The sequence below is a fragment of the Jatropha curcas genome, chromosome 3 (genome assembly GCF_041381405.1).
Source record: "Jatropha curcas cultivar XTBG-Jc1 chromosome 3, XTBG_Jcur_1.0, whole genome shotgun sequence".
NCBI classification, from domain to species: domain Eukaryota; kingdom Viridiplantae; phylum Streptophyta; class Magnoliopsida; order Malpighiales; family Euphorbiaceae; genus Jatropha; species Jatropha curcas.
Window position 1 is genome coordinate 7,345,365 of NC_143153.1, and position 13,509 is coordinate 7,358,873.

At 32.3% G+C, this 13,509-nt stretch overlaps 1 protein-coding gene across 1 annotated transcript; it reads right to left on the reverse strand.

Moving 5' to 3' along the window:
• Positions 1-8,055: 8,055 nt before the first annotated feature.
• Positions 8,056-13,163, reverse strand: LOC105640825 (cellulose synthase-like protein B4). Its single transcript, XM_089719670.1, has 9 exons — positions 12,851-13,163; positions 12,236-12,575; positions 11,864-11,989; positions 11,535-11,651; positions 11,224-11,436; positions 10,888-11,023; positions 10,594-10,772; positions 9,856-10,206; positions 8,056-8,743 (listed from the first exon to the last, which is right to left on the reverse strand). The coding sequence occupies exons 1-9, from the start codon at positions 13,105-13,107 to the stop codon at positions 8,222-8,224; spliced, it is 2,241 nt and encodes a 746-aa protein (XP_089575796.1). The 5' UTR covers positions 13,108-13,163; the 3' UTR covers positions 8,056-8,221.
• Positions 13,164-13,509: the final 346 nt, after the last annotated feature.

Consider the following 13,509-nt stretch of genomic DNA (forward strand, 5'->3'; position numbering starts at 1 on the left):
TTCTATTCATGTTATATTATTTTTAGTTATTATGCAATAATATTAATAATATTTTAATTTTAGTAACTTTTGTTTGTAAAGTAAATTACTCAGTAGGTTAATTTTATTAAATTATAATATATTTCTATCTTCCACTTTCATTTTGTTATAACTTAATTGGGACACTAGTCCGAGATAAAAAGTATATTTGTCAATTTTTTTATTTTTCCATAATTCTCGTGCCAGGTAAAAGTTTTCCTATTTTATGTGGAGAAATCTTTTACGGGTATTATTTTTCTCTTTTTATTATTTTTTGTAACGAATCTATTTTTCTAATATTAATTTTAATTGTTGTACAATTATTGAGCGGGAGCAACCTTCTTAACTGACTAACAGCTTGAATTTGAAATTTGATTGCTTTTATTAAAACATAGCTTGTAATTACAGAAAATATAAATGGAAAATGATTGGAAAAAAAGAAAGACAAGCTTGGAAAAAAAAAGAAAGAAAAATTACTATTATGTCCCTATATAATGGTCAAATACATTAATCAGGACCTACTTTTTTCAAAATACATGATTATTGGCTTGTTCGACAATTTAAGGGGTTCTAGTAGATGTCAGCTGTTGTAGTAGATTTCAGCTGTTTTACTAGTTTGATTAGCTATTTAATATAAAAAGATAAAAAATCATAAGGTTATAGAGAACAAGATAAAGACAAGTGATGGGCATAGACGTCATAAAAAATTTATAAAACGTTAATATTACGTCAAACTCTAAACGTTAGGATAAATGTAACATTACCGAACACAATAATTAATTAAAATAGTGTTTTAACCCAATTAAAAGACTTAACACTAATCCATAAAGGTTTAATGAAGGATGTAAAATCTGTTCTGTATTTGATGATACTCACTACAAGTTTATATACACAAAAGCAGAAGCTAAATAAAGAAAGGAACTAAATTACATATTTACAATTAATTTGAATTTTTTGTGATTGTGCTGATATAGAGGAATTGGTGGCCTTGATTATGTTAGTTTCCAAAATACTAAGTAACAGTTGTAGTTTCACTAATACGCCCCCGCAAGTTAGGTGGTAGTTCAACAACACCTAACTTGGATCGATGATGACTGAACAGCTGACGTGTTTGTGCTTTTGTACGAGAATCCGCTAACTGATCGGCGGAATGAATGTGGTGAACAATCAGTTTTTTGCTGTGAACTTGTTCCCTCACAAAGTGAAAATCAATAGCTATGTGTTTCATTCTGCTATGAAACACAGGATTTTGACAAAGATAAGTGGCTCCGACATTATCACAGTATAGGATCAGCACTTTAAAAGAAGTAATCTGTAATTCTGCAAGCAAATTTTGCAACCAATTTGTTTCTGCCACTGCACTTGTTACTGCTCGATATTCAGCTTCAGTTGAAGATCTTGCCACAGTGCGTTGTTTCTTGGAAGACCAGCTAATAGGAGAGGAACCAAGAAATGTAATATAACCAGAGGTTGAGGTACGATCTGTGGGATCTCCAGCCCAATCTGCATCTGTATAGACATATAACTGAGAAGCTGGAGTGCGCCGAAAAATTAAACCATGGTGAATTGTATACTTTAGATATCTAAACAACCTTTTTACTGCCTGCCAATGAGTAATCGAGGGTGTATGCATAAACTGAGACAATTTATTAACCACAAAACTTATATCAGGGCGAGTAAAGGATAAATATTGAAGTTTTCCAACTGCCTCACGATATTGTTGCGCATCGGTTTTGCCTTAACCATCATTTAGTGTAAGTAATGGGGTGATACTCATTGGAGTTGATATACCATGGCAGTCTTGCATATTGTATTTGTGGAGAATATCAAAAATATACTTGGACTGAGATAAGTAAATTCCCTCTGGTTGATGTAGCACCTCAACTCCTAAAAAGTAATGAAGCTGACCAAGATCTTTTAGTGAAAAATAATTTGACAGAGCATTAATCACATGAGTAAGCGCTGAATTACTATTTCCAGTAACGATTATATCATCAACATAAACCAAAACATAGAGCAGAGCAGAAGATTTATGAAGAAGAAATAATGAGCTATCTGATTTTGATTCGTGAAACCCATATGATAGCAGAAAATTTTTAAGAGTCATGTACCATGCCCTTGGAGCCTGTCGCAAGCCAATATATTGCCTTCTTGAGTTTACATACATAATTTGGAAAATCTGGATGAATAAACCCCTTTGGCTGTCTCATTTATACCTCATCCTCTAATTTACCTTGTGAAAATGCGTTATTTACATCTAATTGATGTAGAGGCCACTGAAATTGAGCTGCAAGAGTAAGATTAAGTGAATTGTGGCTGGCTTGACAATGGGAATGAATGTAGAGTGATAATCAATTCTCGGTTGCTGAGTAAATCCTTTTGCCACAAGCCGAGCTTTATATTTGTCAATCTCACCATCTGCTTTAAACTTGATCCTAAAAAGCCATTTACAATCAACAACATTATAAGAATCAGAAAAAGGTACCAAGTCCCAAGTTTGATTTCGAATCAATGCATTGTATTCTTCTTCCATCGCCAAACACCAACGAGGATTCTTACGAGCTTGAGCAACAGTATGAGGGAGGCTAGGTGTATTTGCAATTGCAAGATAATCAAAAATTTTCTTAGGTTTGAAAATATTATGCTGAGATCGTGTTGTGACACGAGATTGCTGCAATGGAACAACAGGGTTGGGCAAAGTAGAAGCTTGTGATTCTGTCTCATTTGATTTTAATGAAGTAGAGGAAATGGGCATACTTGATGTAGGATGGGATTGAGAAGATGCTGAGCTTGAAGACACATTTGTAGTCGCAGTGCTCGAAGTATGAGGAGTATGTCTAGGTGACGGCAGAACTAAATTCAATGGAGAAGGAACAGAGATAGGGGCTAGAATAAAGTCATCAGCATGAGAAGGAGATTGTGAAAGCATAGGCAACGGAGAAATGGTAAGCTCATGCCAAGATAATTTGGAGCTATCACATGTAGTATGTTGAAATATGGTTTGGTATGGAAAAAATAGACTCAAAGGATAAAACATCCCTAGAAAGATAAACTTTAGATGACACTGGATCAAAACATTGATGACTGTGATATTGAACAGAGAAACCTAAGTACACACACGGTCTTGACCGTGGCTCAAGTTTATTTTTAGCATGAGGCTTCAACCACGGATAACATAAACATCCAAAAGTCTTAAGTTTAGACAAAGCAGGGTCAGATTGAAAAAGAATTTGATAAGGTTATTTTAAGGCAAGTGTGTTTGTGGGAAGTCTATTTATTAAAAATACTGCAGTAATGCAAGCAAATGTCCAGAGGTTGTGAGGTAAGGAGGCTTGATGTAAAAGGGTGCGAGCTGTCTCGATGATATGACGATGTTTTCTTTCAGCTTGAGCTACACGCTGAGGGGTATAAGGTGCAGAGATTAAATGTTGGATGCCATGTTGCGCTAGAATGTATTTAAGTGCAAGAAATTCACCTCCACCATCTGAATATACACTTAAAATTCTGGTTTTGAAAAAGTTTTCCACTGTATTCTTGAAGACAACAAATATTTGAGAAACTTCACTCTTAGTTTAATTGGGTAAAGCCATGTGTACTTAGAGAAGTGATCAACAAAAATAACATAATATTTATTCTTATCAATGGACTCTAAGGGTGAAGGACCCCAAACATCTGTGAAAACAATCTCAAGAGGTTTATGACTTTGTAAAGATGAATGAGAGAATGGTAGTCTAGCACTTTTATTACTGCAACAAGAATTACAATATTGAAACTCATGTAATTTGGAATATGGTAAACCAAAAGAATTCAGAACAAGTTTTAAGGCTCGCAAATTTGGATGTCCTAAGCGACGATGCGATAAACTAATACTTGGAGCAGAGACAACTAAATTAATAGAAGAAGGAGAATTGAATTTTGAAGTCGGCCAGACATACAGACCATTCTTACTCAGCCCGCGAAGAAGAGGCGCCCCCATGTTCAGTGCCTTCACAACAAATTCAAATGGAAAGAATTCAATAGAGGTGTTATTTTGCTGATTAAATTTAGAAACAGATATCAAGTTGCGTTTAATATCTAGTGCACACAAAACATTTTTTAAGGAAAAGGTGGCAAAGGTTGAGGGTAGAGAAATAGAACCTGTATGTGTGATAGGGATATTGTTACCGTTACCCATAGCAATACTGTCAGTACCAGAAAATTCATGTGGTGACATGAGATTCAAAGAATTATTAGTAACATGATGATTAGCACTGCTGTAGAGCACCCACGGATCAGAATGTATAGCTGAGGCAAACATCGCCTTTGCCTCAAAATGATTATGAGACTTGGATCGACAAACATTAGCAGTATGACCAAAACGGCTACAGAGTTGACATTCAATAGATGATGATGGGCGCCAATGTTGAGACTGAACAGACTGACCAGGTCGCCATGATTGTGGAAAATATGGCCTTGGATTTCCATATTGTGAACCACGTGATTGTAAGTGATTTGAATACTGAGGTAAACGTTGTAAATGTTGATGATTCCATCGACGTGGTGGTCATTGACTAGAATAATTTGGATTAGAGGGAACAGAAGATTGTGCTACCTGAAGAGTAATTGGAGGTTGAATTTTCTTGGTATCTTCATGTTGGAGAAACAATTCATGATCAGTTCATTTATCATGAAGCTCTTCAAAACTAATTGGAGAATCTCTAGCACGAATGGCTACACTAATCTCTTTATAATCAGGTCCACGCCCACTAAGAATTTTTACAATCAATTCAATGTTATCAATGGGGGATCCAGCAGCAGCTAACTCATTTGCAAAACAACGAACTTCACGTAGATATTCTTCAACAGATTTTGAATTTTTTTGAACTTTGGCAAGAAGATCATGCAAAGTAAAAATTCGGGTTTGAGACTTATTGGCATAGGTAGTGTGAAGATGATCTCAGGCTTGTTTAGGGTTAAGGCATTTGCAATAGAAGAGGCAATAAGAGCATTACGAATTAGATTATCCTGACGAAACCAAACCTTATATTCAGGATTTAACACATCAAGATTAGATTGTTTGATTATTTGGGGAGGTGGTTCAACTGAACCATCAAGAAAAGAAAGTAAATCATAGCCACAGAGAAGTGTAAAAACTTGAGCTTTCCAGGTTGGAAAATTTGTACTGCAAGATAATTTAATAGGTAGCTGAGATGATGGGTTAAAAGTTATGATCTGATTATTGTGTAAAGAAATAGAAGGATTACCGATTGCTGCTGAATTGAGGATTGTTGGTGTTTTTGAAGAAGAAGAATCAGTAGGTGTTTCTGGAGCCATGGAAAGAAAGGAAAAAAGAAGGAAAAAAAAAAATATGAATTAAGCACGGGGCTCTGATACCATAAAGGTTTAATGAAGGATGTAAAATCTGTTCTGTATTTGATGATACTCAGTACAAGTTTATATACACAAAAACAAAGGCTAAATAAAGAAAGGAACTAAATTACATATTTACAATTAATTTCAATTTTCTGTGATTGTGCTGATATAAAGGAATGGGTGGCCTTGATTATGTTAGTTTCCAAAATACTAAGTAACAGCTGTAGTTTCACTAATAATCCAAACGCTCTTGCCGAACAGAGCCTATGTTTTTAATTTTGATCTCGTCAAACACTTTAATCCTTCTGATAATTTTTAGTATTTTTGCCGGAAAAGATAAACATATCCCTCATTAAAATCAAAATTACCAAACCTTTACCTTTCTCTGTTTTACCTTTTTATTTCCTTTTCTACCTCTCATTACTCATGTTGTTAATTTGTATTGCTGTAGCACCCATCTCATATCATTTTACTTATTTAGTAACTTAAAAAGAAAAAGAAAAGTTCTAATAATATGAAGATCAGATTATCAACAATGCATCAACAATCATAATGAAAATTCAAAAAACTATATTGAACAAGCAGAAGTTTTCTTATTAATCTCTCAAATTCCTTTACCATCCCCATGGCAATCCTCCGTAAATTCTCATCCAGTCTCACCTTACTAAGCAAAAATCATTTTACTAGGAGTAGTCGAGCGGACTTTTCAAATAGCGCCGCGTCAAAATCATCAGTGAAGATTGAAATAGCAGAATTTTCATTGGAAGATTTCTTTTGGATTTTTTATCAGTTTTCTTAGCTTTAGAGAGATTAGATTTGGTAGATTTGAAAGAGAAATATAAGTACTAATGATTGAATGGAGAGAAAGAGGGAATCATAGAGTTGAGTTTGGGATTCCATTAAGAGTTGAAATTCGAAACTGGAATCAATGCCTTCATCATATAATGATGGCGATTATTAAATAATAAAAAAAATTAATTTTAAACATTATGAAAGAAAAAAGAAAAATATTGGAGTTATTTTTCTTTTCCTTGTTTTTACTTCTTATTTTTTATTTGCTTTTGAGAGACGAAAAATTAGGAGTATTTTTGTTATTTAAATTTTTTTTTCTCGACTACCTTTTTATGTTGACTCATGGCTAAACACTTAAAAAGTGGACAGAATGATTAAAGTGTCTGATGGGATCAAAACTTAAGAATGTAACCACATATTTTGTAAAAAAATAAATTTTGACTAATGTATTTGACTATTACATAAGGACATAATAGTAATTTTTTAAAAATAAATTAATTGACACTTCGGAGAGTCAATTTGGTTTGACTGAATTGGTCGAAAAATTTAGCTGGAACTTTTTATTTTACCTTTTTAACAAGTACCTAAACGAAGTACAAATGGCTAGCTAGTTCATATAATATCAAACTCCTTGGATCGCACTATATTGAAATGAGATGTGGACCACCATAAATATTGGTAAACCATACCGCTTTGAGTACAACTTCTATGGTACTACCTCAATTTCAAAAACTCAAATTGTAAAAAATGAGTGGATATTCAAAAGAAAATTAATATCACCGTTTCATTATACTTGTCAGATTTGAACAAATAACTTATTCCAAAATATTTGTTACTTTTATAATTAATATCTCCGTTTTATTATCTTTTGTATATGACTAATAATTATGATTCCAATTCAATAGTTTTTTTAATGAATTAATATTAAATTAAGGTAATATAGTGAATTTACTCAATAATTTATTGTAACTTAGATAAATTTAATGATTCTTTTTAAAGAACGTGAAATTTCAAATGCAAAAAATATAATGAAATAAAGATAGTATTAAAAAACTTCATAAACATTAATTAGGTTTATAATATTACACCATCACGCTAACTCTTGTTGTCATTGACGAAGATTGAGTCGCTGTCACTAGCAACCAATACTTGGTAAACTTTGATTCTTGGTTATACTTACCGTTTTGTTTTAAGCTTGCTAATCAATGTACCTAGTTATAGATTTTCTCTCTTCAAAGAAACAAACTCCAATAAAGTAAAAGTAACGATGTTGAATTTTCTTTCTATGGTTTTTTCCAATCCTTTCTTAGCTAGTAGCTTACAGCAACCTGCCTTAACTTTCCATTCTCATCCATTCCTTTCTTACAAACCAAATATTAGTTTTCTTTTTCCATATTTGGAGATCCATACCTCTAAATTTGATGTTTTTATGAGTATAAAAAAATGGAATATACTCGGTGTCTAAACTTTTACTTCTTCTATTTTAGTGTCTTAATGAAAAAAAAAAAAATTGATTGTCTTAATTTGTAAAATTTTGCAATTGGATATCTCCGAATGACGTGATATATCGAAAAACTGATTATACACATGTGAGATCTAATTTTTATTATGTAGCGGCTTACTTGGCAAGAATAAGCTAAAATATTTGTTAAGTGAGTCCATGATAACATGGAAACGATGAAAAATCTCTATTATGCCCTCTATTTAATTCTTCCTACTTACCTCGTTCAAGACACTGAAAATATAATTATATTCAAAAAAAATTGTACTTTTAACAAATTATCCAACATGATACCAAGGAAACAATTCCTATAAATAAGAATTCAATTCAATATTACTAAGAGAATAGAATTGAATTGAATTCTTGTAAGTGAGCTTTCGCTATACTAATCATTTGTCAAAATCTATTGTATTTATAATGAAATCATATATTCTATTATTACAATGGAAAATAATGATACGAACAAAAAGACAACAACTTGCTAAGATCAAATGCTAAAAAGGCTATTTACCTATTTCACATCCAAACCAAAGCCTTTGAAGTATTATATATGAACTCTTAACCCATAGAGCTATGCTTGCATAGGTAAACAAAAGAAGATACAATAATAACTGACTTACATATTGTGGATAAAGGAATACCATACTTTCCCCTCCCAAACAGCCCCTTTAGAAATGGCCAAAAACAAATCAAAACCAAAAGGCTAAACGACATCTCTCCAAATGGTAATCCTTTCCCATCTCTAATAGAAAATAAACCCATAACTAATGAAGCCAAGTGCAGTAGCAAAAGAGTAGTTCCAGGCACAAATATTGGTGACCCATCAAATGTAAACCTACCTGCATCGGAAGTAGATTGCTCTTTTTGGGTAACTTCAAATACTGTATCTGAAATTCCTAAAATCTTTAATATTACACTTAAGACTCCAAATAACCATGCACCTGTTGAGGTTATTATTGCCATTCTCTGCTTATTCCACCATGCTCGGATTGATAATCCAGTTTGAAGGTATTCCAATAGAGTATATGTATTGTAAATTATCAAAAGGGCAATATAGCCATGTATGGCTGGATCATTAACCTGCATTTACATGCAATTTTTAGTGAAAATTCAAAGAATAAATTAATTTACTAAATTTCTAAAAATCCCAATGCAGCATTTGGTGTCATAGCCCTGACCTGGTCAGTATTGTCCGCTTTAGGCTTTGCAACCCTCACGGATTTGTCCCTCAGGCAGGCTTTGCAACCCGCCCAAAAGCGCACTAACCAAGTTAGAAGCTACCCCTCTTATGTATAGATCGTTTACCCCGTCCTTAACCGATGTGGGATTTGCCTAAGGTGTGCTGGCCTTGCCACATACACCCCCCCTTGGGGACTCAGCGTCCTCGCTGAGGTTTGCCCCACCACCGGCCAGAGGGCACAGGGCCGGCTCTGATACCAATTGTCATAGCCCTGACCTGGTCAGTATTGTCTGCTTTAGGATTTGATCCCAATGCAGCATTTGGATTCTTGAATTTTATTTAAAATTTAATATTTTAAATATTGAATTTGGCTCATAATATGAAGTTTATCAATTTAAAATAAAAAAAATAATTAGAATTTATCGTATCTATATATACACACACACATGAATATGAGAAAAACACAGGAACTGATAAAAAATAAATTAGGAATAATTTATATTTAGAAGCAATTCCATTTTACTTTTTTAATATTAAATGTATTTATAATGTCATAAATAAACTTTCTCAACTTATAAAAAATAGCAGTTGTATATATATTAAATGTGTACAATTCATTTTATTTTGTTCTTTCCATGTATAAATGTTGAGAACATATATAGAAAGAAAATTATTTTATATTTTATATTTGCTTGATGTCAATTAATTTCATAAGTCTTTAAAATTTTAGTAAAATTATACTACCGAAATTTCTTTAATTTTGATTATACATGCTAAAATAAATCTTTTTACAGTATTACATAATTATTTTTCATTTAATAGTGACAAATTTCTAAATGCACTTTTTACTTTTATTTTACTTAAAAATGAAAAAAAATTTCAATTTCAATTTATACAAAATAAAATATATTTAATATCTAAATTTATTATAAAAAACATGCTAGTATGAAAATATATGAACATGCAAAGGCAAGTGCTAATTAGTAAAATCAGTTTTAAAACTAGATTTCACCTTGGGCAAGAAATTGGAGTTGGTGATGATACAGTAAGCAGGCAACACCATATAGCACAGCTCAGGAATTGAACGCAAACCCCACAAAAGGACCCACAAATAGGCCAAACACTGCCTTAGTTGAAGTTTCCCAAAAATGGTGGCAAATATAGGATTTCTTTTGCTTACTAATATTTCAAGTAAACCTGTGGCCCACCTCTTTTGTTGGGTCATTGAGGTTGGCCCACCTGATGGTGCACACCCAAGAAAGGCGGGTGGGTCGGGTTTGCAATATACGGATCTCCAACCTCTTCCATGGATCTTTAGACCCGTTAGGACATCTTCTGTTGTGGATCCATATTGCCAACCAACCTAAGATAATCCCAAATTCATCAAATACCATACGTTAAATGCTATGCATAAATTCACCCATTTATTTTATGTACAAAAAAAAAAGCTTATGGCATTCTATTTTTTACTTTAATTGATTAAACACTTCAATTTATAAAATTATATTTATTAAATATTTTGAATTAATAAATTATTCTATCGAATACCTGAATTTTTAATATTATATCGATTAAATAGTTATTGAATAATTGAAAAATGTGAAAATTATTATTTCATAAATTATATTAACTGCACAACAAGTGAATATTTTGCATATAAATATTAAAACTACTCAAATATTATTATTACTCGTGTGTGAGGGATAACATGTTAATGAAGTTTGTGACTTCAGGAGCACAAGTTTCTAACCTGTTTACCCCACGCAGTTCCATACTCGTAGCCACAAGCAGCGACGTGATAAGCTGCCTCCATTGAATCAGAAAGATCGTTTGGTCTATTTGTCTTCTCTTCCAATGCATTAGCAGCTGATGTGATAAACTCCTTTGAGTTCCCAAATATATTTAGCAATTCTTTATCATCCAAATTACCTGCTCACCCAGTCATTATTTTCATTAATTTGGTCATTAGGGATAAATTCAATTAATTAACAAAATAAAATAAAAAATTGAAGAGAAGCCCATAAGATAATCTACAGTTAATTACCAGTGACTGGAGTGAGAAATTTAGCAAAATCTCCAATATCATTAGGACATAAACCATAGATTACTTTTCTCCTGTGGAAACATCCTGTCCCACCGTAGAAAGGTCCTTGAAGTCCTACTATTCCACGTCCCATATACTAAAACAAATACCAAAATATTAATTTTTTAAAGTTCTAAAAAAATATTGTCCAACAAAATCAAACTTTTGTTAATAAAAAAAAGAAAGCACATACCTTTACCCAAAATTATATTCAAGTTTCAATTTTTAACTCTCTCTTTTCCTTTAAAAATTCGGTTCCTATTGCTAATAAATTGGAAGAAACTGATTCCAGCTCACCTCATACAGAACTACCAATTGATTTCCAAATGGGTCATCCTTAAGTCCATCATAAAAAATCTGTGGAGTTTGGACAAATGCAGTATCCCCTTCATTCTTAGAACCTAAAAAGAAGCACATCGCGTGACGGACAATCTGTGGATTATTCACAAACATGTCGCAATCCACATTTAACATAAATGGAGCATTTGTTATCAATCCAGAGACTCTGGTCTGTTTATCATCATTAAAAAAGTAAAATTCACATTAATCACTACAATATCTAATTAATTTTCAATGATTGATTTAATTGGGATGAAGAAAATACGTACCAGTACATTCATGGCACCTGCTTTGTAGTGGTGTGGATGATTTGGCCTCTTCTCTCTCGATACATAAATCAGATGAGGCAACCCATTTGAAACCCCTTCCTTATTTTCCCACATAATCTACAGAACAACCACAAAAGTGTTTAAAATAATAAACAAATTGAATTAAAAATTAATTTAAATTTTTCTGAAATAGGGTGGCCTTATTGCCAGAGTTGTTATTTTATAGATTCTCATATATTTTAGCATTTAGAATAATTAAGGAGTTCAAACCCTCAATTAAAATTAATTAAAATTTGAAATAATTAAAAAAATAAAATAGGTATACTGACCTTAATTATAGTAGGATGGTTTTTACATTCTATTTTGGAGAAAAATGCAAAATCACCGGTTAGATCACAAGGAGTGGATTTTTTGGCTGCATCTTGGATTTTGCTGCTAAGCTCCTCGTACTCATCCTATTAATAAAATGACAAAGCCAAAAAAAAAAGATAATGTTATTTAATTATCAAAAAGTTTAATTTACATATTAATCTATCCAAGTCATGCACTAAGTATGGTATGTTATATATCAATTTAGCAAAAAAGTTAAATAGACAAGTTGTCACATTCATATAATGTAATTTCTCTTTAGCTTAGAAAATTCAAGAAAAACCTCACCCGACAAGATTGGATAGGACAACTTAGCAGAAAATTGTTGTTACCTTCATTTTTTTCCATTCTTGTTGGAATTCCAATGAGCTAGCATCACTAGACAACATAGGCTTATGATCAGTGGATGAAAAGTATCTAAAGGGAGCTCTAACTTGAATGTTGTACTTCTTGCAAAAGGGAACCCAAAGCTTAGCAAACTTGGAAGTTTCAAGCAGAGAGTAAAAGGTGAGAGGAGAACATCCATCATCTGATAGATAGCATGCAAGCTTATTTGCTGGATAATCAACTGCTAATAATGATATTACTGTGTTCATTGTTATTATAGGCGGTTCTAGCACTGGGTCTGCCGTTGTCACAAACATATCCACTGCTGGAAGAAACTTTTCCACTCTGTAAAAGAATTTATAAATAACAATAAAGAAAAACTTATAGTATAACAGAAAAAAAAAAATCGTATGTATATAATAAACTTTCATGTACAAATAAAGTTCTAGCTTGGAGACATAATAATAGACCAATCTTTAAGTTTACAGAAGCGTTTTCATTAGACCAAACTAAAATAAGTGTGGAACTCTGCGATTGGAAAATTTCTCAATGTGAAAAAAACACATAAACAAATAGTAAAGATTTAGAGAAATGAATTAAAAGGGCGCAAAAAAAGATACCTTTGAGGGAGGCGTTCTGGGTATGTTTTGTAATCCACAGGGTTCCATTTTGTGCTGACAGTAAGAACCCAGACAAAAGTAAACCATGACTCGCATAAAAGAGCAAGAAGCCAAGCAAAACCATGATTCTTGAGAGTTAAAAGACGATAAAAAATGAGAGAAGTTAGAAGAAAGAGGATGCAAATGTCCAAAGCTCTATGAATATGGTTTTTACGAGAAAATTTTTGATATAGAGGAGGAGAAACTGTATCCGCCATTGATGATTGAAGATGATGAGTAGCTATACGGCAAGCTTGGGCTATTTGTAGTCATAGAGGTGTATGCATATGGTTTTATACTTGGAATTCTTGCCGTTTGTTATAAGTGTGACGTACAATTATTTTTGCGTTTTGGGACTCCAGTAATTTAATAAATAAATTCATTATTTAAAAATTATTTGGTACACAAATGATATAAGTGGGATTTTTTTTTATATAATTTTAGTAATATTCACTATATACATAATAGGCAAAATGTTAATATCACGACTGTTCTTGTTATTGTTATTATTATTTTGGTTTATATCTCCATGATTCAGTTTGGTAATATTCAAGTAAAATTTCTTAATATCAGTGAATGAATTGAAAGTTAGAGGATAAAAAAATTTTCAAAAGTTCAAG